The sequence below is a fragment of the Neofelis nebulosa genome, chromosome 5 (genome assembly GCF_028018385.1).
Source record: "Neofelis nebulosa isolate mNeoNeb1 chromosome 5, mNeoNeb1.pri, whole genome shotgun sequence".
Taxonomy (NCBI): domain Eukaryota; kingdom Metazoa; phylum Chordata; class Mammalia; order Carnivora; family Felidae; genus Neofelis; species Neofelis nebulosa.
In genome coordinates this window covers 60,776,937-60,804,927 of record NC_080786.1, presented here as the reverse complement: position 1 = coordinate 60,804,927, position 27,991 = coordinate 60,776,937, and the positions used below count along the sequence as shown (strand labels likewise).

At 37.6% G+C, this 27,991-nt stretch overlaps 1 protein-coding gene across 1 annotated transcript in view; it reads left to right on the top strand.

The window, feature by feature from the left end:
• The window catches only part of SERPINI2 (serpin family I member 2), a 33,542-nt gene extending 5,852 nt beyond the window's left edge, over window positions 1-27,690 (top strand). Inside the window, exons 3-9 of the mRNA XM_058730419.1 lie at window positions 1,970-2,200; window positions 3,617-3,811; window positions 3,890-4,082; window positions 15,348-15,445; window positions 19,306-19,392; window positions 22,673-22,762; window positions 27,428-27,690. Coding sequence (XP_058586402.1) covers window positions 1,970-2,200; window positions 3,617-3,811; window positions 3,890-4,082; window positions 15,348-15,445; window positions 19,306-19,392; window positions 22,673-22,762; window positions 27,428-27,504 — 971 coding nt within the window. The 3' untranslated portion in view covers window positions 27,505-27,690. The remainder of the gene's footprint in view (window positions 1-1,969; window positions 2,201-3,616; window positions 3,812-3,889; window positions 4,083-15,347; window positions 15,446-19,305; window positions 19,393-22,672; window positions 22,763-27,427) is intronic.
• Window positions 27,691-27,991: the final 301 nt, after the last annotated feature.

Here is a 27,991-nt window from a genome sequence, read left to right as displayed (position 1 = left end):
GAAATACATTTATTCTCACTGCTTATTGGGAGCCATGTATACATATTCGTTTTGATCTGTGCTAGAAGAGGTTATTAATCTGAAATTAAATCAAATTTATAAGACAGATAACTTTATATTCTCCTCCAAACTTGTGCTACTTGATGACATTTTTCATTGACTTCTGAGTCCAGTGATTTATCAAAGGGAAACTGACTGTTTGTCACACAGTCTTGGACCTTAAGTACATGACATAAATCTATTTGCTCTGACAAATGAGTTGGAACTATTTTTTCTCCCCTTCCCCTCCCCCCCCCATTCCTTTAAAGATGTTCATAAATTACAAACTTCTGAAGATTGGTTTCAAATTCTGCCACTTCATTTCTGACCTTAATTAATTCTTTTGAAAAAACTCACATGCCTTAACTCAGAAAGTCTCTGTAGCTTGCCTTTATTGAGATATTTCCTCAGCTTCAAATAGCAAATGATTGCATCTAAAACCATCGCAGAAACCAGTTAAATAGATTAACTTTCATTCCTTCCTTATGTAAGAATTCTAGGATTGTAAAGACTTACTGAAATTCTTCTAATCCAACCTAAGGGAAGTAAGTTTTTAGGGCTAAGATTGTTTATATCTGTATCTATATCTCCAGAATGCAGCATCATGGAGTTTGAAACATAATGAAATATACTTCCCAGAGCCTGCAATATGGTTATGTGGGTTGTACCTGCGCAAGAACAGGGGAGGACAAGGAGACAAGTGGGAATGGAAATGTAGGCTCCACTCAGCTAGACGAGATATGAGGCCACTGGGCTGAAACCCTCCTCCTCCCCCACCTGTGAGGGAAGCTGTTCTTATTTATACAAAGATGCCCATTGACTGCTAGCTCTCTGCTAAAGTGCGCAGACGCATCTCCCCCGGCCGCCATCACATTTCCAGTGGACAACTCAAGACAAGTTCTCAGTAAAATTTTTCTCTCTTTATTCAGTGGGTATCTTCTAGTGATGAATGATTTATATTTTCTTCAATAAAGATTAATTAGGCATACTCAACTTTTAAGTTATGAAAGTGGTATTTTTAGTATGTAACTCAAAATATAACAATGGCCCTGAAAGAAACTTTGATTTGAAATAGAGTTCCTAGACTTAATGATTGAATTCCAGGAGTAAGCCAGATAGGAATGAAAAACATTATATTTTTGGTAATGGATAGGAAGCCTCTGAACAAAGATCAAACCTGAATTCTCTCATAGGTACATGTATCTTCCCGACAATCCATGGTGGTCAGAATAATACAACGGTAAATAAATAATAGGCCAACAGTGATTCTTAACTGACTCTACTGGACTCAGTTGACTAGTGGTGATAGTTGGAATGGTTAAGACTGGTACTGTTCATGTAGACAGTCACAGGATATACATTCATGAACCTGAAGAAATAGGCAATTCTGATTCTTGCACATCTCTAGAGATGATTACAGGGATTACCTCATAAATCTCAAAACTTGGACAGGTGCCATTGCTCATCTCTTATGAGAACTTTCTTAAGCTGAAATAAAAGCAATAATGAAAAGGATTGCTCATCACTGTCATACCACCATCAGTATTCATTAGTATTCTCCTTCCATAAGTATCGCATGTTATGCAAAGAATGAGGTTCTAAAGATAAATTTCCAACAAGTAAGAATGAGCTAAATTTGACTATAAAAAGGGAATTTCCTTCAGCCTGTTTAAATGCACATTCTTGTTTTTGACACATTTCAAATTTACATGGACATTCTTTTTTTTTCTATATAAGAACTGAGTTCTTTATAAAATGCATATTGTATGAAGATAAATGCTTAAAATATTTATACTAACTTAGAAAGGATCGTTAGTTTTACCTAAGGGCACAAAAAATGGTGATATGAATCAACACTTAGAAGTAAAGCTGAAAAGCTGTTGTTTTTATGTTGTTCAATATGTCAGTATACATTATAATTATTTTTTAGGAGAAGAATTTTCTGTGCTGGAGTCATTTTTCTCTGCCATCTCAGAGAAAAGGCAAGAATTTACATTTAATCTTGCCAATGCCCTCTACCTTCAAGAAGGATTCACAGTGAAAGAACAGTATCTCCATAGCAACAAGGAGTTTTTTCAGAGTGCCATAAAACTGGTGGATTTTCAAGATGCAAAGGCTTCTGCAGAGACAATAAGTACCTGGGTGGAAAGCAAAACAGATGGTAAAGTTTCCCATTTTCATAAAATCATTATTTGCCATTGTATTCATGGTTTTTAATATCCTAAAGTAAAGAATGGTTGAATATTTCCCTGTTAAACTGTGGCTCAGAGGAATCAAACCTCCCATTTTGCTTCCCTGTTATTCAAATTAATACTAAATTGTAAAACTGAGAGAAATTGTCAGCTGCTTTGAAAAGCATACAGATTTTTTCAGCGACACCTATTTAGAGAATTTTTAATGGAAAACTTTTAATAATAAGTTTTGTTTAAGCATAGGTTTTTAATCTACGACAGCCGAAGTAATATCTTGGGCCAGGTAAAAATTAGATCTGTCGGCCTCAACTGCCTTCTTTCCCACATATACTGTAAATAATTAACACATCTCAGTTGGATGGGTTAATGTTTAATAATAAATGTGGATAACACTATCATAAACATGGTAATCTAAACTTTAATCCCAATATAAGCTAGCAAAAATTCCTCAGGGATTATGGAGTGACATAGTAGAAAGAACACAAGCTTAAAGTCCTTCAGATCTGAGTTCAAATCCTAACCGGTTCTAAGCTATGCCCTATCTAAGATGAGGATACTATTAAAATATTTCAGGATTATTAGCAGGTTTGATAATAATGTATGAGAAATAACAAGCATATATCAGGCCTTGATTAACAGTAGTTTGTTTCTTTGTTCATTCATTCTGCTACCAAAAATTATGATGATATATGATGCTACCATATTCTTGATAGGAAGCGTCATTCAGGGAGGCATGGTTCAAAATGTGAGATGGGTGTTTTGAGCAGCGTTCACAGGAAAGTCCCATTGATGGGACACAAAATGAATATCCCTAGACAGCTCCATGGCACTCATTCATGCTTTTATCTCTTAACTGAAATAGTCACTGGACATAGAAATAGCAGACTGATTGTGTAGAGGAAGAAAATCATACTAACAACTCCATTCTTGTCCCTTCCCAATGGTCAGTGGCTGTAGCCACAGGAATAGAAGGTTTGAGTGTACCATTGACTTATTAATTCTGATTGACCTGCTGGAGAAACTTGAAATAAAGTTCGAAAATCATCAATAAATATGCAGGAAGGGACATTCAGTTTTCATTCTTTCTGGCTGAAAAACGATTTACACAAACAAGCTCGCCGAAGAGAGTCCAATAGCAGGTCTGTCCAGGTTTGCCTAAGACAATCTCGTATCTCCGGTTTCCTAGTGAGATCTCATTTGTACCTGTTTCTAAGTGAAATAAGTAACAGTGCTCCTCTTTACTCTCAAAATTGCCAAGGCTAGATGATAAAGCACCCCGTTTATAATGACCTGCAAGAGAAATTTGTGCTTTAATTCTGTTTAAAGCATTCCACTGAGTCGCTCTTGCACATCTCTTTCTGCCTCCTCCTGCACCCACTTCACAGGGAAAATTAAAGACATGTTTTCCGGGGAAGAATTTGGCCCTCTGACTCGGCTCATCCTGGTGAATGCTGTTTATTTCAAGGGCAATTGGAAGCAGAAGTTCACAAAAGAGAACACACAGTTGATGAATTTTACCAAGAAAGATGGTGCAGCAGTCAAAGTTCCAATGATGAAGGCTCTTTTGCGAACAAAATATGGTGAGATGAGAAATCATGCTTTGAAGCATGAGTTGGGGAATTGCCAAGAATATTTAATATTTTGTTTCTCCGTTCCAGGCTATTTTTCTGACTCCTCCGTGAACTACCAGGTTTTGGAATTACCTTATAAAGGTGACGAGTTTAGTTTAATCATCATACTCCCTGCAGAAGATGTGAACATAGAAGAAATGGAAAAGCGCATGACTGCGCATCGAATCCTGAAATGGTTCTCTGAGATGCAAGAAGAGGAAGTGGAAATCAGCCTCCCTAGGTTGGTAACGTTATTTTATTATTCCAGCTCTTAGGTTTTCACTCATGGAGGAATTTGAATAGCTGGCTAAAAGATAACAAATATTTGAAAAGGCTATTGTCGAAAAGAAAAATGCATTTGGAAGTGTAGCTCCACTTTATGGAACTACTGTTCCATAAGCACTGTTCTGCCACGTGGGGGACTGAATTTAAGCACCCAGTATTCTCTGCAATAGATGAAGAGGTGTAAGTGTTCAAGCTAGAACATCAGGATAAAAAGGAATTTTTATTCTTTTTAGTATATAGACGTACCTTTCTCTAATCTCTTAATTGAATTTTAAATATCTGTCTTCTGTTACATTAAAGGAAGATGAAATCCCCCAACCACTCAATGTACCACAATTAAAAGATGTGTGACACCAGCTTTGACCACCGGTGCTCCAACAGTCATTGAATTTAAATAGAGTCCTATGGAGAGTTTTAGGTAGTTAATACAAAATGGAAATTGCAAAGGCTTATCTCAGGAAACAAGAATATAAACACTGATTTCTAAATATCATGCTTCTAGCCAACAGGAGAAACTTCAGAGTAAGTTATGCCCAAATAACTCAATTCACATTCTATCTCAACTTTTTAAAAGAGGCAGATGTCTAATAGATGATATTCTGTTCTTTCGTTTCTAAAATTTTCTGCAAACTCATCAAAGCCTGGATGGTCTGTGCACCCCTCTTCCAGGCCTTTTGCCACTTAAATGTCTTGGCTTTTCCTGCATTTTCCACTAAGCCGGGATCCAGTCAGTCATTGTAATCATATTCGCAGATAATATTTTTAATGCTTTTTGTTATTTTGTCTTTATTCTGCTCTGATTTCTCCCTACTCATCCTCAACCCCAAATCTACCCCAAAAGCCATTCCTGCTCCCCAACTATTAATTTTGTTAAGCAAAAACCCAGGAAGCAGTCCCTTCTGGCATCATTGAGGCTGGAGCTGGGGATTCCTTATTTCTCTTCAAAGAACTTCCTTTTTTAATACTCACACACACCACACCAAAATTTAACTTCTGTTCTGCAGGCGCTGTTTTATGTTGATTTCTCTTACTCTCAACATATGTCTCAACTTCCTGTTCCTTAAATAAAACATATCATTAGGCAAATCTGCGTCCCTACCCTTCACCTCAAAATTCGTATACATCTTTGATAATCTTCTCTTCCTCTACCTTCCTTGTCATCCTGGAGAAAGAGGTACCCTATGCTTTTCTCACCCTTACTCTAGGTTCTTGATCCTAATATTATTTACTATTTCCTTTTTCTTGAAAAATCTTTCTTTCTTTAACCCCTGGGGCACTCCTCACTTCTGTTTATTTTTCTCTCCATTGTAAAATTGTGCTGCTCCCTGACCTACATTTGTTTTTCTTTCTATTCCCAGCTAATATTTACTAGAATTGTTTCTTCAGAATTTTCTTCTTCTTACTCTCTTTTATTTGTCCCTTTTTCTTCATGTCTCTAATATCTGAATTTCTCCACCAATCTCTCTTCTAATTCCCTAGCATCCCTGTATATCTCTACCTGGATGTGATTTAGTCTTTCAAAGAGTTTTGGGTGTTTTGTTTTTGTTTGTTTGCTTGTTTTGTTTTGTTTTTGCTCCTATTATGTGTGAAACATTGGAGATAAAGTGATGTGACAGTTTATCTTCTAATAACAGTTTGGGGGATTAACTTATTTATTTTCAAATTTATTTTTCTCTCTCTCTTTTTCCTTTGGAAAGATCACTGTTTGGGGCCAAAAACACTGAGTTTGAAAATTGTTCATGCCTTGTACTACAGTGGTGTCTTAGGAGAGTCATCAGCTGTCCTGAGTTGTGGTTTTATTAGTATGAAATTGGAATAATGACACTTGTAGCCAAGGTGGCCCCAGCATCATCAGCCTAGTTAACAAATGCCTAGGTGATAATGCATAAGTTTCAAACTCAGTTGGCAACAGCAAATACAGGCTTTTTTCAGAATTCCCTTCTCCAACATTTTAGGAATCTTCGTAAGAATGTTGCCCAGACGACAATTCCATCCAGGCTACTACATTCTGGACAGCAGACTCTTTGGTTTTATTATCAGCTTCTCCAAACTGGCCACACTTCTCATACAACTTCTCTCATAGTGTGACACAGACTTCTCTTTTGATTCCTCCAAGAAAAATGGTTATGGGTTTGAGTTATGTCCTTCCTGATTCATACGTTGAAGTCTTAACTTCCACTACCCCCAAAATGTGTGACCTTGTTTGGTGACAGTCTTCACAGAGGTAATCAAGTTAAAGTGAAGTTATTAGGGTGGACCCTAATCCAGCACGGCTGGAGTCCTTATAAAAAGGAGAAATTTGGATAGAGAGATACACAAAGCAGGAAGGCTACATGAAGAGACAGAGGGAGAAGATGGCCATCTACAGGCTGAGGAGAGAGGCCTAGAACAGACTTCTCCCTCATAGTCCTCAGAAAGAACCAATGCTACCCACACCTTAATTTTAGACCTCTACAATCATGAAACAATAAGTTTCTGTTGTTTAAGCCACCTACTTTGTGGTAATTTGTTGAGGTAGCCCTTGGCAAACTAATACAAGAGCAACTTCAATGTTTAGCCAAATTTTACTGAGAGCTTTATGTTAACAAAAGAGGCTTCTAAGGTGGAAAGTAATTTAAAAACCAGGTGTCAGGGAACAGTGTTCTGGAGTCCAAGCCATGTCTTGTAACCAGGGAGTCTTCTCCTGTCCATTGCTGACCTTAGCCTACCGCTGTCATGGTACCAGAACCCACCGTCACCCAGAGTCTTTTTCATCTCCCTCCAACCCAGCAGTTGGAGTCCTCCAACTTTTCCCAGCAGAAAGAAACACAGATTTTCTCCCATCTCTGAGGCCAGATTCCCAGTCATGATCAGAATCGACAACAGCAGATTCTGACCTTCAGTGGATACCTTTTCATACCATGTAGAATAAATTATATCCTGATCATTTCAAACTTCACTATTTCCATCCCACTGGTTCTATTTGCATAATGGAGATTTCATCATGTTGCTTTTCCCAAACAAATAAACACTTCGTCTTAAACGTGAATGTAGATCTTTGGTGATATGAAAGCAGAAACATTAAATGGCAGTGGTACTCCCTCCCTTTTCTCAAATAAATTACAGGCACCAAAGATTTTTAAAAAATTTTTTTAAAGTTTCAATTATAGTACCTCATTACATAATTATATTCATAACACAAAGTCTGGCAAATAGAAGATGTTAAATAAGTGATGACTATTTTTCTTTCTTTGTTAAGATCACTGCCCAGCTACTGGCCAAAGTAGAAGGTCTTCTCTGACTTCTCAGTCTCTCTTATGCCTGTCCCCTCTGTCTGGCAGGCCCTTCTCCATGGTATCTACCCAGGGAATTCTCATTCATCCTTCATCTTCCCCTCACAATTAACTCTTCGGTGTACATTTCCCCAACATTCTCACTTAGACTCAACCATCCCTTATCTTTATTTCTAGAACATTTTATACAAATTTACATTATAACACCTATTACATTACATTTCCATCTCTTGCTCACATTCTTGTGTATCCTATTAAAATGTGAGCTCTGGAACAGGAGATTATGTCTCCGTCATTTTGGTTTCCACAGTCCTTGAAGCATTTCATAGTATATAGTATGTGCTAAATGAATATTGTTGAATTAATTTATATAAATAATTTCAAAGAAACCAATTCTATGTCATTTCCCTTTATCTAATTTTAAATACCTCAAAAACCAGAATTCAACTTTCCAATTACACTTTCATTCCCTGTGAGGATCCTGTTGAAACTTTCCCATATGTGCAGCATAATGAAAGATAGAACATCAACCATTTTCTTGGAAACCTCTCTAGAGAAATAAAATGAGTGTTTTAAATTCACAATATTGAAAATTTTGTTATTAATTATTCCATCACATTAATACAACATTACATTTAAAATATGTTCACTTTTGGGGCGCCCAGGTGCTCAGTGGGTTGAGCGTCCGACTTCAGCTCAGGTCACAATCTCACAGTTTGTGAGTTCGAGCCCCACGTCGGGCTCTGTGCTGACAGCTCGGAGCTCGGAGCCTGGAGCCTACTTCTGATTCTGTGTCTCCCTCTCTCTCTGCCCCATCCCCACTCATGCTCTCTCTCTGTCTTAAAGATAAATAAAACATTTTAAAAAATCTTAAATGCATTCACTTTTCACAACAGGATGAGTCTTCTGATTGATTAAAGGAATGATTTGATTATTTGTTAAGTTCACAAATAATTTTAGTCCATGAGGGCACATTTATTGAATTAAGTTTCCTGAGCACTAAGATCATGGATTGGAAGTTCTGACATACATTTTCTCCCAAATGAATAATTTCCTCACAACAGAAAAAATACCCACTTAAAATCCGTGTTCAGTACAGAGAGGGAAAACCATATAGGCTGAGTAAATACATTAGGGTGGACTGACAATTTTAGATTTTGATACTCAGTGCCATGGTTCTTTTGTATCTGGATGAATCCATTATGCTTTCAAATTGGTAACTAAAGACTTTAGTAAAACTGAATAGTTTAATCAGCTGTATTAGTTTCCTAGGGCTGTTGTAACAAATGACCACAAACTAGGTGGCTTAAAACAACAGAAATTCATTCTCTCACAGCTCTGGAGGCTAGACGTCCAAAATCAAGGTGTCAGCAAAGCCACCCTCCCCGAGACTGTGTAGAATCCTTTCTTTTTCTTTCTTTAAAAAAAAATTTTTTTTTACATTTATTTATTTTTGAGAGACAGAGAACAAGTGGGGGAAGGGCAGAGAGAGAAGGAGACACAGATTCCAAAGCAGGCTCTAGGCTGTGAGCTGTCAGCACAGAGCCTGACGCTGGGCTCGAACACACAAACTGTGAGATCATGACCTGAGCTGAAGTTGGACTCTTAACTGACTGAGCCACCCAGGCGCCCCTGTGTGGAATCCTTTCTTGCCTCTCTGCCCAGTTTCTGGTGGTGATCCAGAATCTTTGGTGTTCCTCTGCTGATAGATGCACCATTCCAATCTTTGCCTCTATTGTCATATGCCATCTCTGTTCACATGGCATTCTCCTTTCTAATAAGGACAGTAATCATATTGGATTAAGGGCCTGCTCTATTCCATTAGGACCTTGACCTAACTAATTGTATCTGCAATGACCCTGTTTCTAAGTAAGGTCACACTATGAGGTACTGAGAGATAGGACTTTAACATATGAATGGGGGAAGGCACAGTTCAATCCATTACACCAACTATGCTAAGTTCTGTTAATGTAAAACAAAATAAAAGCCTCTTTGGTGGCAAAATTTAGTAAATGCCAACAAGAGAAAAATTAATCGGAAGAATGCTTGTATATTAGTAACACTAGGAAGGAACATGTGAATGACTATTTAGATTTTAGTTACTATTTAAGAAACATTTCTTTTCCTTTAATGTATGACTAGTTTAGAATCAAGGTCAATAAGATATAGACTAAAAATGCTAGAGTGCTTTCTAGTGTTTATTATTTGTAACATACCAGATATCTAGTTTTAGAATTACCCCATGTTGGATAGCAGCTAAAATAATCATGTTACTTTGTCTAAATGTATACGGGATCCTGAAAACATGATAGCAGTCAAAATTCCTCAGATTAAAGAGTCTGACACACACTTTCTATATATCAGATCTTCTCTATATAAGAAACATTGTGAGAACATGTTCTTATGATTATGTGTATGGGCAAAAGTGATTATTTATACATGCAAATAAGGTAAATGAAGAAGTAACTTTCATTTATATAGCATTTTAACTTTGTAGGACATTTAAAGTAGTTTTTTAAGTTTATTTATTTATTTTGAGAGAGACAGAGACAGTGCAAGCAGGGGAGGGGAAGAGAAAGAGAGAGAGAGAGCGAGAGCGCACGCGCGCGCGTGAGAGAGAGAGAGAGAGAGAGAGAGAGAGAGAATGAATGAGAATTCTTAGCAAATTCCACAAAGCCAGTGCAGAGCCCTATGCAGGGCTCAAACTCAGGAAATTGTGAGATCATGACCTGAGCTGAAATCAAGTGTCGCATGCTCAAACAACTAAGCCACTCAGGTGCCCCTAATTTAAAGTATTTTAATACTAAATGTTGTGGTTCTACAGTCTGACTTGGTTACATCTTGCATTTTACAGAGAAGGAAACTGAGTCACTCAAACAATAAATTGATCAACATCCAACTAAGTGTTGGGAGACAGAATTAGCTCTTATGACTACTGTCTTACAGCCTTATGGTTTTATTGGTTCGCTACTTCCTAGAAATTTTATCTCCTGTTCAAAAGCAGATTGATTGGGACCCCACTATGGACAAGGAACTGGAAAAGATGCAAAGTGATGGACATGTTCCCCACTGATAAGATGGTTACCACTTAGATGGAGTGGGCAAGATTTGTACAAGAAATTTACTAGCAATATACAGCAGTACACAGTATATATTAAAAGAAAGGTCCAATCAGTAAGCACTAAGGGATTCATGAAAAAGAGAGAGAGAGAGAGGGGTGGGGGGGGGGGAAGGGAGCACCAGAAACTGGAGTTATAAAAAAAGGCTTTATGGAAAGGGAAGAACTTGAACTGGGCTTTAAAAGAATTGAGGGGCACCTGGGTGGCTCAGTCAGCTACATGTCCGACTCTTGACTTTGGCTCAGGTCATGATGTCACAGTTCATGGGTTCGAGCCCTGCATCAGGCTCTGTGCTGTCAGCACAGATTCTCTCCCTCTCTCTCTGACCCACCCTCACTTGCACGCACACTCTCTCTCTGTCCCCCCACCTCAAAATAAACAAACTTCAAAAAAAAGAAGAAGAATCAAGAGGGTTAAGTCCCATATGGAAAGGGGAATTATTGAAAATTTCCAAGTAGGATAGTGGAATGATGAAGGCAGTGTTTTAGAGAGAAGTATGTGGTAGTCACAATGCCTTTGTTCATGCTGGATAACTTGTCTGAGCCCTTTCCCTATTTCCCACTGCCATCCCCATGTTTCTGGATAACTTCTATTGGTCCTTAAAACCAAGTTTGGGTTTTAGAAAGCTTTTCTGATCTTTCCATTCAAGATAACACATCTTCCCATTTCCCTGCTGGGAAAACTTCTCCGAGTATCTCATGTTTATTGCTGCATAGCAGTTATATTAACATTATTATTTCACCTCCCTCACTGGACAATACACTTCTTGAGGTCAGAGCTATGTATATTTCCTTTCTGTGACCTCAGCACAAAGCGTGCATCTGAAAAACAGTAGTTGTTCAATGAACTTTTATTGCTTTAATCTGAAGAGTAGTGACATTCAAGATGTGTTAGAGAGGGAAAGGCTGAAGCCCAAAAGATTAGTTAAGAAACCACCGCAATTATACTCACAAAGTAGTGAGTATTTAAAGGGCACAGACACATTGGGAATAGCAAAGAACTGGTGACGTAGAAAGACATTTGGTGGAGTATTGACTAATGAGATCTGGGTTAAGAAGAAATAGATTGATTTGAGGTTCTAAGTTTGACTTACCAGGAAAATGAGAAGACTGATTTCTTATTGTTTTGTGGCAGTCCTTAGATGGGCACCTTGGACTTCTAGAGAGTTCTGTGGCAGACTTCTGAGAGTCCTTGAAGCCCTTGACACTATTAGCAAATGTATGCATGGATCATCATACATCTGTTTTCTTTGGGGGAGGCTTCATAGTTGTCAATGAGTCTTCGGTGTTCTGGGTCTTTAAACTTGTTAAATATTACAGTTCTATTCAAGAGTATAGTAATAACTAAATAACCTCTTTGTGAGAAGTATCATTCTTCAAAAATATTGACTGATGTGGCATCTCACAGTATCTTTAGCAACTGCTGAGACGAGATCATGGCAAATAGAATATAATACTGAAGACCAAGAGCTTTGCCACCTTTTTACTGTGTAACTTTAATGAACTTTCCTAAGATGTTTCTTTAAATGTTAAATGGGACAATGATAATACACGCCTCACAGAGTTACTTTGCAGGTTACATGAAATCCTGTTTATAATGTTTTTAGTATTCAGTATTATCTATTATTATTTTTATTATTATTCTCACTCATTTTAATACATATCAAACATCCCTTGGAGTGCCAACACTGTCCTAGATGCTGCCTTGCTTTACCTCATCTCATTTAATCCCCCAAATAAATTTGATAAATATCAATTTTTATATGCACATTACAGATGAGGTACAGACAGGTGAATCCTTGCCCGTGGTTACACAGCTAATACATGGCACAGCCAACCTTGTGGAAGCCAGAAAACAGGTGTAATGTAGGCAAGCATGAGGCAGAGCACAGAACAGAGCAAGTGTCCATGATACAATGAGCAGCATGAGCTATAGAGAGGCAGTGCCCAGGAGATAACACCTTCCACAGGACATGAAGTATGTTCTTACTGGGCTAGAAATCGGTCCCAGCTTTGGCCAGCTTTGGATCTCCAAACAGGTGAATGTGAGCTATATGGGTGAAAGTGATCTCAGGGTAAATGAAGCTGAATATGAGAATAGAAATGTCATGACTAACTGCAGTAATGATTACAAAATGTTCACTTACTTTAACCTTTTGGACACTGATACCAATTGGAATCTTGACTTTCTTTACATTAAACAGTGTCCACATATGTCTTGTATGTGACAGAAGGCATTTTTAGTTCAGTCCTTGAGATTAACAGAGTATTTCATACATAGACACACACAGACACAGACACATAGATACACACACACACACACACACACAAATATACTTCAGGTGATTGGTTAGAAAGTGACCAGAAACTGCCATGTACTTATATAATAATCTAGGCCCACTACTGTCCAAGAGTGGGATTTCAAATGTTGAGAATAGGGATCCCAAGGGAGACCCATCCAAGGCTTTGTGTCAATAACCAAGAGTGCTGGGTGTAAAGGGTGAGGAAGGGACAACACCAATCCACACTAGGGCCTGCAGACCAGGAGTGGATCCATCTTAAAATGGAAATGCTAATTTTTTTTCCTTCATTTTCTGCACCTGTTACCTATGTTAAACCGCTTCAAGCCCAGTGCTCCTGCCTGGCAGTAACTGTTGGCTTTTAAGCAAATAGATAATGTTTACATCTGCTGAAATATTCATTTCATGATTACTTAATTGTTAATTGTCTATCCAGTCTTTTTGCTGCTTCTTCTTTTTTTTTTCTTTAGATGCATCTTTTGACAATTTTAGATGAGGGTCAAGGAAAAGGGGAAATGAACCACATCTAAAATAAATATTAAGACTCACAAAATTTGGAAGAGGTACATAATGAATGCTGTATCTATATTGATTGAGATTATGACTTCAAATTATATTTTGATGAGAAGGCAACGTGGGTTAGCACATTAACTTTGATTTGGAATGGACCTGAATTTGAATCCCAGCTCTGTGTCCTATCTTGAACCCGAGCCTGGAAATCCTCCTCCTCTGTCCTCCACTTTCGTAATTAATGGGAATACTAACTTTCTCAGGTTTTTGTGAAGATTAAAAACTATAATCTATATTAAGTGCCTAACACATGGAAGTGCTACTTCACACCTGGCTATTCGTGGCTCCAGTAATTATGGCTAATTAGAAATTGGCTGTAGATTATACTTTTATTAAATGGTTGAATGAGTTTCTATTGCTGTAGGTTTCATTGGGCTATATTACAGGTAGGACTGTAGCTTAAATGACTCTCCACTGATAATTAGGCGTTATTAAAAGTTGTAATAAGTCTTGCAGTATTCTTGTCATTATCCTAAAACTATTATACTAAAAATAGCCTTTTTTTAGGTGAAGCAGAACATTTAGTTTCCACCTTTTAGATGCCTATCCTCCATTCAGTTGTCAAAAAGAATGTGGTAATAAAAACAGAAAAAAAAATGAAGACTTCAAACCCATCATGTTGCCTATTATCTTTCTTAGCTGGAACTGAAAAGAAAGAAGCTGATTTTAAATCACTATCGGTAGATTTTAATGCCCATGTTGTACCCCACACTCAGGGCTCTGAATAAGTTAATATTTTCCAAAAAGTATATAATATTTTACCAAGATATAATTCAGGCCCGGTAAATTTCTGACATATCATGTTCACTGTTTGCAAGAATTATAATTAAAAAGACTGCTGAATATTTGGCAACTGAAACAATGATCTAATTGGACTGACTGCTCAAGCTAATTTCTAGCTCCTGGTATGGGCCTACCTATTAGTTAAGCAAGGATTCCATCCTTGACCAGCCTTGTCTGTATCCAAACTGGACAGCACAGGGGCAAATGCCCATCAGTTCACAGACTGAGCTCCTCAGGCAGGACTTGCTCTGGAATCTCACTGATGTAAGACATATACAGAACTTCTGTTTTTTTCTTTCATGAAGTTTCCAACTTGGTTTTAAAAGGCACATTGATGCTTCTGGCATCTATAAAGTCGGTAAGTACTAGCTTTTCTTTTTGCTTCCTTTTTAGTGAAATGGTAAAGTGAGGCTCAGTGTTCTGTTAGCTTGGAATCACAGATCAGCCTGAGAGACTCTTTGAGAGTCTCTGGTTAAGGTCTTCACATCAGGCAAAGTGAGGTTGGAAGACTTGAGTGGAAGCTCGGGTCCTAACTTCGGGCCCTGCATTGGAAGAAGTGGCCAGCAATTTGTTTCCTCCTATAATTTTTATCTTTAGTTTCCTTTCTCTGTTTTACCCCTTTCACAGGACCTGTTGGGAAGACATTAGGTGTGTCCATAAAGTGAAGGAAGTCACATCAGCTGTGACAATAGATGGGAAGAAAAATAGATTATTAATGCCTCTCTGTACTTCAGTAGCCAACAGTCTTCTCCAAGGGCTGTTGGTTCCTGCTCCCTTTCCACAGTATTTTGGATGTATGCCAGGAGCCATCTTTGATGGTGTGAAAAACAGTGTATGTGGTTGCTGGAGGGAAACTTTACATTTCTAGGGAAGGAGCCAAGTAATTGAAACTTAGAACTCTCGCCCTGTTTCATTAGATAATTACAACTTCAAAAAATATAACATTTTCTTCCCCCTTCTCACCAACCATTTATCTGGGAAGCAAGTTATTAGCAACCTCAGAACTCGGGGAGCTCGGGGAAAATGGTATTATATATGAGAAAATGCAATTGGGATAATGAAAACAAAAGATTTCACATTATATTCTCTTCCAAGTCATCCATTTTATAGAAAACATTTTGGTAGCATAACGGTGCACGGTTTTTCAAGACTTTTCCTCTTCATTTTTTTTTTAACAGATTTAAAGTCGAACAAAAATTAGACTTCAAAGAAGCTTTGTATTCTTTGAATATAACTGAGATATTTAGTGGTGGCTGTGACCTTTCTGGAATAACAGGTAGTATGATAAGTATGTCTTATGTTATTAGGTTAATATGTTTTCCTAGTAAATCTGTTAACTGACTGATCTGAAAGAGCATTCGGGCTCAGAAAATACATGCATGATAACTAAATGTCATAGTCATGTTGAGCCGTCTGTAAACAAGCACTTTATTTTGCATTTAAGTCATTTTCCTTAATGAAAGTCAGAAAGCATTTTGGAATGTTAGCTAAGCCTTCTAACCATGCTTGTAATAAAACTATGTAGGTAAAGTATTACAGGGGCTTTTATTTCAGCCCTGTTTGGATTTCCTGATCAGAATAATGGAAATTACAACGCTGAGTCTCTCATCTAAGCAGAGCTAATAAAACTCTTATAAACCGATTTGCAAATGTTAATTTGGTAATATTGGAGCCCATGAAATAGGCATCCACAAGCTGCTGGGTGATGAACGTAACCTAGAAATTGTAATGAATCTGAAGCTTGCAGTTTCAGCTTAAGACTAACCACACATCCCCGGAGATGGAGCTTTTGTGCTAACTCACACCTGGGAAACTGCACATGGCTAAGATGCTCACTCACACAACAAAGCCCAAGACACTCTTATTTTTTCTTGTCCCGGCAGTACCTGCTAGTTCAAAAATTACCAGCTAAAAAGAAAAAAAAAATGGACAAAGAGGGCTGATGTGTCCCCATTTTCTTACCTGCTTTTAAATTCAGTCTTCTGTTTTATAAAAAGGGGCCTAACCTTACAAGCTTGTCTGTCTGATGGAGTTTTGGATCATCACATGGAAATATTGTGTATTCCTATGTAAATTTCTGGGCTTTGGAGAAGTATTCATTAATCTATTCACTCATCAATTATGTGGGTAAATGAACAGAATGAGTGAGCTTTCCTGGTGGAGGAGGTGGGTGGGGTACTCTTGTGACAGATGTTCATTATTACCTTCACACATGATTTAGCTACTTGTTCTCACACTGACAGATAGATCTGACTTCTCTGACAATTTCATCAGCATCAGGAATGAGGCAGTGAACGTTGAATACTGCAACACGATGCTATCTAAGTGTGCCCTGGAACACAGCCACCTTGCCAACCTAAAATAAACCAAGCCATTTGTCAAGCACCTCTTCCTGTTAAACCTCTTTCTGGCCTTCAGAAGCTCACTTGCTATACCTCAGACATTTAAAACAGCCACTCACCCTGCAAATCCCCAGCAATTTGTGACTTCTATAAAATTTCCTTTCATAGGCAGATTTATCACAAAAATACCTCCAAAATGCTATATAAAAGAATTTGTGCAAGAGGATAACCTTAAATAGAGAAAAACAAATATCCAACACTTTCTGCTCTTTCTCTCCTGAGTTGCCTATTTGAGTTGCTTTAACTGCTTTGGTTCTGTCTTACTGCCTGAAATAAAATAGCCACTGGCCCTACATCTGGACATTAAGAGAACACTACATTCCCTGCTATCCCTACATATCATTTGCACAATAAACATTCACTAAAAGCTACTGTGAATCAGTCCAACACCAGTGCCTTGGGATATTTACACAAGAGCTACTATCCTATACTCATATAATTCACAAGCTTTGGATGAAATGTTTTCAGACAGTTACTTTGGAAACCTTGAGATGAATGTTTGACTTCACACTGTTATTACTTCTTGTGTTACCTTTAGTAAAATATTTAACCTTTCTGAGCCTCAGCTTTCTAATTTGTTAAATGAGATAATAAATCCTGGTGGAGGAAAAAAAAAAAGAAAGAATGGATGTAAATCTCCTCGTTCAACATCTGACACAGAGTAGATGCTCAATAAATGTTAAATACAAAAAAAAAAAGTGGGGTAATGGCACATTAATATTTATTTGGATGTTTTCTAGCAAAGCTGTAAAAGGGTTCTCATCCTCTTAATTTGACAAAGACATAGTTGGAATTATCATAGAAAAGGAAAAAAAAATATTACAAACCTGAGAAATCAGTGAGTTTATAGAGTCCAGATTCCTTATTTGCCTATTATCTGTCAGGTCCCGTTCTTTTCCCAAGATCAGGCCTACTTTGTGGTAAGACAGGATACATGAGTCCAGAGGCCCAGTCTAATAGCCATGGAGTCACTTGATCTGGTACCAGTGCTAAAGTGGGTGAAATTCTCCACTCCATCCCAACATGCTTTTTGTTCTTCACTCTTGCCTTGGTATGGCGCCCTAGATCCTCTACTCTGGGCGCCATATGTGAATCTTGCTTTATTTTAGGTAGTCCTTAGGAAAGAACACGCTTATTTGCCTGACCTTTTAATAGACCATTCTCTTGCATTTCAAGATATGCATGCCCCCTCTTTTCCATCTTATGTGTCTCTGTCACTGGACATGTTCATATCCTTTGATTTATTTGTTTGATAAGTATTTATTGTCTACCAATGACATGCCAGGCAGTTTTCTAGGGATGCATGAAATGGACAGAGTTCCTCTTCTAGAGAAGTCTACATCTACTGATGAATAATTAACAAGTAATTAGTTAATTAAATAGTGAGGTGATGGATGCTGTGAATTAACTAAAATACCATCATGGAATAAAAGGTGATTAGGTCAGATAAAAGCAGACTTAGGGTGGGTAGAGAATACTGGAATGGGAAGTAACACTTTGGGGGGACCTGAAGATCAAGGGCCAGTCAAGGAAAATTCTGGAGAAGGGGGTATTAGGCAGGAGAGTTAGGGCTAATGCCTTGATACCTGACCTTGAGCTGGAGCTACTGGCTGAGGAGAGGAGGGTAGCTGAGGTAATCAGGGCCCCAGATGAAACATCGCAAGCGATTTGGAGTTTATTTTTAGGAAGCCATTTTTTATGCAAATTTCCCTTTGATGACTTCTATATCTTACCTGTGGGGCTCTGCCTTTCCGTAAGCTGTCAGAGCTGGCTACCGTTAGTAAGGTATTTCTTCCTGAATCCTTCTAAATCTGGTGGTTTGGGTGGATTCTGCGTGATCACATCAGCTTTCTCTCCCAAGAGAGATAAAGCTCTCTTTTCTCCTTTCTCTTCAAGATTCCAGGCCCATGGTCCTTCCTTTACCTTCTGGCCACAACTGAACCCATGACCATGTTTCCGCTGTCTCTCTGGGGGACACTGTCGGATCTAAGTGGTCCTGACACAGCAGGAATGGCTGATGGCTTCTGAACTCGTGGCTTCACTTCCCCATTCTCAAGGAGACTATCCCCGCAGGTCACAAGATCAGAAACGCTTCACACACACATCAGTTCCACCAAGGGGAGATGAGGGGCATGTTCTCTCAGCTTGTATCCACACCGGAACAGAATGTTGTAAGACACTATCTTACACTGAGAAATTTGACAGGTTTTAAAGCATAGCTCTGAAGTGATTTTGTAACAGATGACACAAAAGCTCTTTAGACTTTCATAGCCTCACCAGTCTTGAAAGAAAGTAAATTTTGTTTTAAAGTCAGATCAAAACTGAATACAGAATTTGAAAGGCAAGTTGGCTTTGAGGTTGAATACATAGGGTGGGATTAATTTAAATCTGAAAAGCCTTTTTCATCTTGTCTGTAGACCATAGCTAAGGGGGCAAAACCTTCTGTCCATACAAATATTTCACTTAGTGGGATACCTGATTTGAGGCTTATCCTCTTCTGTCTTTTCTTTTGTATCTGGGCTAAATTTGATCTCTCTCTATGGGTCTCTGTATCATTTTTGCAAGAGCCGAACCTAAGCCACCGTCATCTCTAGCAAATTAAGTAACTTGGAGTAAGTTGTTTGTTTTTTTTTTTCCTATTCTTTGTTCATTTGAAAATGTAATTAACATGGGACCCAATAAGTAATGGCTCTGACATTTTAATCCTTAAATACACTTTTCTATTTTCCAACAGATTCAGCTGAGGTATTTGTTTCCCAAGTCATGCAACACGTTTTTTTTGAGATAAATGAAGATGGGAGCGAAGCTGCGGCATCAACCGGTAGGACAAATGGTTTTGTCGCGAGAAAAGACTCGGGGGGGAATTCGCGACATTAGAGCACTGGCGTTTCTGCATACCCAGATCTCCTGTTTCCCTCCTGCTGTCTAGTATATTATAGGAAGAAAAGAGAAACTGGCTATTTTTGCATCTCTGCAGCCGCAGCTTAATAAAAAAGGGAAGGGAAGGGATTTGGTTAGGAGATGAGGCCCATCTACTGATATTTGCTTATTTGTAAATGGGATTTTACCTGCCAATTAGGAGATAGGACCTGTGGAGGAAACTGTAGGCTGGCTCAAACAAGAAATTCTTATTGTCCAGGAATGCTTACTTTTAAGGGACTGAATTAATTTCATCCTTCTATTACACCAGGCAAGTCCCTACTTTTCTAATATGGTGTTTGTCATTATCTCTATTCCAGTGGCTCTCAAACTTAGCTGCACGTTAGAATCACCTGGAAAGCTTTTTAAAATCCTATGCCCAGTCTACCTCCCAAAATAATTAAAGTAGCATCTCTGGAGATGCAGTCCAGACTCTGACATTTTCTTATGTTTCCCTAAGTGGTTTAAATGTGCATCCAAGGTTGAGAACCATTGCTTAACAGTGGCTTCCAGCCACCTGTTACTCCAAGTGTAGTGCATGGACCAGCAACATCAGCATCACTTGGAACTTATTAGAGATGCAGACCCTGAAGCCCAACCCCAGACCTACTTAATCAAAATCTTTGTTTTCCAAGGTCCCTAGGTGATGTGTGTACATATAACAATTTGAGAACGACTCCTTTTGACGGATTTCCTTGAATTAATGGTATTTTGAATAATATCTTAGGCTGCACACAAGTAATACTCAAAAATCATTGGAGGGAATTTCATTAGAAAAGCAAAAGCCACTTTCATGAATGTCTCATAATTCCTGTTTTAATTCCTTAGACTACTCTGATTGCAGTCAATATGTCAAAGACATGCACCCTTTATACCGTGTTATTGATAAATTTCTGTAAATTTACATCCATGTCGTTCATTTCTTGGTTAATTTGTAATGCTAGGTAGTGCCAATGGATTCTGATATCTGGGTGGGTCACACCAGACTCCCACTACCATTCTGTCCTCTCCTGAAGGACTTTGCATTACTGTGCTCAAGGAACGTAGATTGGAAGAGATGGGTTATTTCAATATAGGAGAAATAAATAAGTTGCATTGGATGAAGTTGTTGGCCTATGTAGACAAATTTTCCAGCTGTTTTGACGTAAGAGTCTTTACAGGTCATCGCCTGATCCTCTCACTGTATTGGTGAAGAAACAGGCCCACAACGTGAACTGATTTGCCAACGGTCATACTATTAATTGACAGCAGAGTATGAACTCTAATCACGTTCCCTGACTTCAAGTTCAGCGCTCTTTCTACTATCACCCACGGCTTCTAATGTTTAGAGTTCTCTAAGAGGCCATAACGATCACTCGGGGATCAGCAGGCCCCCTGATGTATTACACGTCAGAATAGGTTTAAGTGTGAGCATTTTGACTTTCAGGCATCTGCTCAGTGGATGCTCAAGAACAAAAAAAGCTCAAGCACTCACCCAAATGAGAACGAGAGTGACACTGACTATGCTTTTTTTTGTATTCTATCATCAATTCAGACATAATTTGCCTGAATACTTAATTACCTGTATTTGCTGGTAATTTGGGCATCATAGCCCTGATATTTCAGGTAGGAGAGTGCCTTGCATTTTGTATTTTGCACTTAATTCTGAAGGGCATCAGAATCAGCTACTTTGTCAGAAGAGTTGTTTTGAGCTGAAGAAAATTGAGAAACAGCACATAAAAAAGAGCTCTCTACTCTCCCCAGATCTGCCTAAAAGCAGGACATGCATTTCCTTGTGAAGGTGTCTCTCTTCTCTCCCATAATGGGAGAAGGAGAACAACCTTTACCACAGGACATGAAAACTGGCACTGAAATGAGTCTGCGTAACAAACCTTACTGAATAACCCTCTCATACCATTGATTTCCCCTATGTATTTACCTTCCCACAAGTTATTGCCCCAGAAGCATGCCCCCCTCCTTTTTTTTTTTTTTGTCTAGTCACTTCTCCACAGTTTGTTAAACAGGTAGATTAGCTCTCAAAGCTAACATTTTTGGGAATATTTACTTCTTTTCCATGAAGCTTCTCTGGGGATATGAAATGAACCATTTTTTCTGTTAATGTCTTTTGTCAGTTTAATTTGCATACCCCAGTCACAGTGTAGAGGATACATTTTTTTCCTTCTCTACCATTATTTTCCAATTCTGATCACTCATGTGGTATTTTTTTAATGACTTTTTCATGACTCAGAAAATTGTGTGAAATCATTGCGGTATTGGTAAAGAACACATCTGAATTGAGTGTAGACACAGGGAAAAAATCCAACCATTTAAATTTACCCACTCTAAATGTTGGCAAATGCTATAATGGAGCCGCCTGATATACTTTATTATAGTAAATAATAATTAAAGGCAGCAAATCTCTGTTTCTAATCATATAATAAAAATCCCATACTCATTCACAGTACAAAGCCTAAAAGCTCTGAGCCCACAGAATGATTTTGGAAAAGTTAAAAAAAGAATAAATTTGAAGGCAGATGTAATTACCACAAGCCTGAACAACAAAAATAAAGTGCAGACCTATCTGGATAGGAATTAAAAGTTAAAACATTATAAGAATAAATCATATAATGTAAATAAAAAGTGAGTGGAAAATTACTGTTTAAAAGAGGAAAATTTTGGGGCGCCTGGGTGGCGCAGTCGGTTAAGCGTCCGACTTCAGCCAGGTCACGATCTCGCGGTCCGTGAGTTCGAGCCCCGCGTCGGGCTCCGGGCTGATGGCTCGGAGCCTGGAGCCTGTTTCCGATTCTGTGTCTCCCTCTCTCTCTGCCCCTCCCCCGTTCGTGCTCTGTCTCTCTCTGTCCCAAAAATAAATAAAAAACATTGAAAAAAAAAATTTTTTAAAAAATAAAAGAGGAAAATTTTCAGCTGCTTTCAATAAATTGAATCAAGAATCTGGCTTTCTTCTTCATTGAACATAAATGTGAAGTGAGAATAATTCCATGAATAATCCAATGTTTGTTCTTCTGCTCTTTGATTTTTAAATTTATTCTCAATTTCCCTGTATTTTGAAAATGGTTATTTTTCTACACGTTAAGTCCTGAAACAAAATGACTTTTCCTGTTTACAAAAAAGTATTATGGATATATTTTCTTTACTCATCTTTTAATGTGAACATCTAAATAACTGTTGTCTCTGTTTCATAGGCATGAACATCCCTGTGATCATGAGTCTGGCTCAAAACCAATTTACAGCAAATCGTCCATTTCTGTTTATTGTGAAGAATAGCCCAACAGGTATCTTTTTGAGAATTCTCTGGGGCAATTGCTTATGTTAAACAGACCCAGTTCTAGCTGCTGTTTAGTTTTTATTTTAAGTTTATTTATTTATTTTGAGAGAGAGAGAGAGAATGTGCCCGAGACAGGGAAGGGCAGAGAGAGAGGGAGAGAGACAATCAGCACAGAGCCTGAACTGTGAGATCATGCATGACTTGGGCCAAAATTAAGTCAAGTAGAGTGCTTAACTGACTGAGCCACCCAGGCGCCCCAAGCTGTTATTTGTAATCTATATATCTGAAATCATTTATTCCTTCAATTTATTAAGTTTATTGCAATTTTTAAATTTATTCCTTCAGTGGCTATTTGTGGAGTGCCTCTTTTATACCAGGTATTGTATTTTAAAGGTGACAGGGGCCTAAAAGTGGTAGTAATAGCCGCCAACACAGCTATTAAATATGGTAGCCATTTTAAATCCCCATCTCTAAAGCTAACACCATTCCAGTAGCTTAGATATTTGACAAATAACAACAGAGAAGCTCAGAGAGAGGTTATATAATTTGTCTAAGGTCATATAGTTGGAACACAGCAGAGGGGAAATAGCACCTGTTTGTCTCAGAAGGTAACTCTCTGTGATGTTACAATAGGAGTAGAAATTGGGAGTTGCACAGTTGCGAAGGTTTCAGAGGTAGATTCCCAAAGAAGTGACTAGCTATGGGCTCTGAGTGGGAGGGAGAGGTCACGTATATGCAAATATATGCAAATATATACAAATCTCCAATGTGGGCTGTTGGTGAAAGATGATGCAGTTATAGTTACAAAAGGTAGAGAGGTAGTAGTGGATTGGGTTGCATTTGACACAATGGCAGCAGGTGGAGTGTTTGGCCAAGGGCTCTGCACACAATGTCAGTATCCTTAGAGACTGACAGTGTGAACGTGGGTGTCAGAGTGGGCTCAAGTCCCAGCTCTGTTAACTAATAGCTGTAAGACAAGTCAATTAAACCTCCTAAGCCATATTTTCTTCACCTCCAATTTAAACAGAATATTAGTACTCATCTAGAGTTAAGTAAAAGAATATATGAAGCGTGTAACACTATGCCTGACACATAGTGTTCATTATGAATAAATCAACAAATATAAATGAGTGAATGACTGAATACATGAAAGAAGGAAGGAAAATGGAAAAGTTGCTTTTTATAAATTGTTATATGGAAAAGAGACGTAGTTAATTTCAGATCTGAATCTGTTAGATTAGCTCATGATGGTGCTCATACTATCGACCCCCTAAAGGATATACTAGTGTCTTTTTTTAGGCTCCATGAAACCAATGCTGAGTGACCCTTTCGAAAGTTATATCTTGGAAACAGTGAGGCAGTTTTAGATTTGCTGAGATTGCATTAACACAACTTCAATTCCAGTGGATGGGTCAGTGTTAAAAGATATTCTGAGAATGTCATTTGATCTATACATCTTTAACCTTTGGATAACTCTAATTTCTTACAATTAGTATGTAATTGTTAAGTATGGAGAACAGAAAGAAATGGAGCTGCATTGGACATCAGTGCATAAGGAAATAATTTAGAATAATGATGTTTGACTCTCAGTTTTCTAAGTTGAAGAACAAAGGCCATGTAATTGCTATCTGTTAAGCAGCAATGAAAATTCAAAACCCCAAATAATCCATTTATTTATTTATTTGTGATAATGCTTAACCATCAGACCTTAATGACAATTTCTACTGTTTCGTGATCTTTATTGTAATGAGACTTTCTAAACTAGGGTTACTCCCTTAAAGTATTGTTTAAAATGAATAGCAACTCATTCATCGGAGGCTGTAAATTGTTGCCGTATAAAATGTAGATTGGGCTATTATGTTAAGACAATATACATTCAGTGATTTATTTATTTTCCTCTCACAAATGAACTGAGGAAATCATTGAGGTTGATAAAAATGGTGCCTTAGCATAGCATAGTAAGCTAAGTGGCTTAACACTTTATATAAAATATATTCATTTGATAATTTCTGAAGTATGAGGGATGGATGATTTTAGACTTAGTGCAAATCAATTTTTATCTAGATTTAATATTTTCTTTCATTCAAACAGTCCTCTTGTGCAAAATACAAACATTATTTGTATTTTTCTATCACGTTCGTCTTATATTTCAATATATTCACCCGAAGCTCCTATTAAGCCAAACTTGCAGGGAAACGAAGAACACTTTTTCTTCTTTTAGGCTGAGGGTGTAGGCCAGTGTTAGAGACTTTCAGAAGAAAATTGTGAAAGATGCTACACGAATGTGCCATTTCTTAGAGAGTGAATGATGATTCTGAAACTGACAGTACTCCACACACAATAAAATATATATATGTATATATATATATATATACATATATATATATATATACACAGTGCGTTTAAAATTCTTTCAGGTTTTGTGTTTGAAGAAGCAGACTGAAGGATATCTATTAAGAAATCCTTCTTCTGGCTTTGGTGATGCTATCGGCTATCGTACCTAGTATTGTATTAGGTGGTAAAAGTTGTTTCTATCTGATGGAGATATGTGAATATATTGATTCAATATGGGGGACACCTCTTTGGGAAGGGGGACTGTAGAGAAAAATGGAAACAATAATTTCTGTTTCAGCCTACCTCTAGATCCATTCCTGTTATGTCCAGGAAGAGTTTGCTAATCCATCCAGTTTAGTGGAGAGTAGATAGGTGACTGCATATGGACTCCATTCAAACTGTGGTTCTCCGTGGTCAAAGAAACAGATCGAAAAGGCTAGGACAAATGGCTTTTATGTAATGTCTTCTGCTTCTGAGCATTTAAAATTTTAAACAATTGTCTTCAATTATGAGGTTAGTTTCCATAAAAGTGACTTTAAAAATATCTAAACAATTCCAATAAGCATTTTAATGCTGTAGAGTTATAAAGATACATTCAGTGATTTATTTATTTTCCTCTCACAGATGAACTGAGGAAATCATTGAGGTTGATTCCTATTGTCACAAAATCCTGGGAAATTTATTTATGTATCTCCATCTATTTGAAAAACAGGAGTATTTGTTTTCTTTTTATTGGAGTTATTTTGAGATTTTTGAGGCAAAGTGTTATTGATTATAATCATAAAAAGAAAAAAATCTGCTGGAGATTATGTCTATTTCCATGTTACTGGCTCTTCTAAGAGTGACTGTCTTTGGACTGAACACTAGAGTTAATGAAAACTCTCTATTATTTCAAATACATTTCAGTATAATTTTCATTAGCTTTAAACTTATGTAAAATTTATTTTATCACTTTTGAAATTCACATTTGTCTTCTTCTTCTCTCTCTCTCTCTCTCTCTCTCTCTATATATATATATATATATATGTAATTTATTTTCAAGTCAGCTAACATACAGTATATATAGAGTGTGCTCTCGGTTTTAGTGGTAGAGTCTCGTGATTCATCACTTACATATAACACCCAGTGCTCATCCCAACAAGTGCCCTCCTCAATGCCCATCACCCATTCCCCCCCTCCTCCCCCCATCAACCCTCAGTTTGTTCTCAGTATCCAAGAGTCTCTTATGATTTGCCTCCCTCTCTGTTTGAAACTATTTTTCCCCTTCCCTTCCCCCATGGTCTTCTTTCAAATTTCTCAAGTTCCACATATGAGTGAAAACATGATCTTTGTCTTTCTCTGACTTATTTCACTTAGCATAATACCCTCCAGTTCCATCCACGTTCTTGCAAATGTCAGGATTTCATTCTTTCTCATTGCCAAGTAGTAGTCCATTGTATATATAAACCACATCTTCTTTATCCATTCATCAGTTGATGGGCATTTGGGCTCTTTCCATAATTTGGCTATTGTTGAAAGTACTGCTATAAACATTGGGGTACATGTGCCCCTATGAATCAGCACACCTGTTTGGATAAATTCCTAGTAGTGCTACTGCTGGATCATAGGGTAGTTCTATTATATTTGTCTGTAAGGAACGTAAAAGTCAAGGCAACGCTTGACACCGATCCATTCAAGCCACTTATCTTACCCTAGTTTAAAAGAAAGGTGAATGGGTTTTTGATACATCCTGTATTTCTACTTTGTCCTCTAGTTCTTAGTTCCCTTTCACCTGCAAACACAGAACAGCTGGACTCAGGTGTTTACGTGTGTGCTGTGTACAATATCACCCCAGTGAGGATTTGAAAGCACTAGACAATAGAAAATATTGTCTTTTGCAGTAAGCTTTGATTCTGAGCTGAAGGAAGACATCTGAGAAGCTGCACTCTTAACCTTAAAGACTTATGTTACATGTATAAAAAGATGACTGCAAATGCCTTAAATTAAAAACTCCACCATGCTCAACACCATTTCATTATATTATGTTTGCCTGAGTCTCTATATTTAGAAGAATACCTCTCTGCCACTTTATTTTTGCCTTCCTGTATGAAAAACACGACTAATGCATTTTCCATGACAAGCCGTTGTCGGTGTTAATTTACTTCATAAATTACCAGAAAAAGATTAATACTTATATAATTACATATTTTAGAAAAAGGAGAGGGTTTTGCTGTTCGACATGGTCTATTTATCTTATAGATAAATAAAATATTAAATGATTTGTTAAAATATTCAGAAAGACTAATTATTATCAACTTTTTTCTCCAGTAGTTCCTAGGTTTTTTTTTTCTTTTCCTAGACTCAATTTTATTTATGGGAAAGGTGACAAATCCTGACACCCAAAAGATGAAGGCAAGAGATTTGGATTCACTGTGAATGAAAAACACAGCCTCAGAATATAAGATGATTCCTGAAAAATAGTTGATCAGCAAAATAGCATCATGTTGCAAATACTTCTTACACATCTTTTTCTGTTTTAACTGTATGTGTATTAATCTGTACTAATACAGACATGTACTAATGAATAAGGGAAATTATTAATAAATGAAATTGTGCATTTAATGTTTCTGGTCTTTCTGTATGTTTTATAAAGTCTATATGAATCAAAAGCGGAGAACTTACATAAAATGTTAGTGTGTTAGAACAATCTCATCAGATTTCTATCTTAGATATCAAAGTCTCTGTATTCCTCAAAAACTGACCATATGACCTCCAGGCACAGCAGCGTTATCCAGACCATGTAGAAGTTAAGGTCAAGAGAGAGAGTGGGCCTGGTGTGTGTCTCTCCAGGTGCCATTTAAGGTACAGAGATCTAGTATCTATGACTGTAGATGCACTTTAAGTATTTTGCTAATCTTAATCT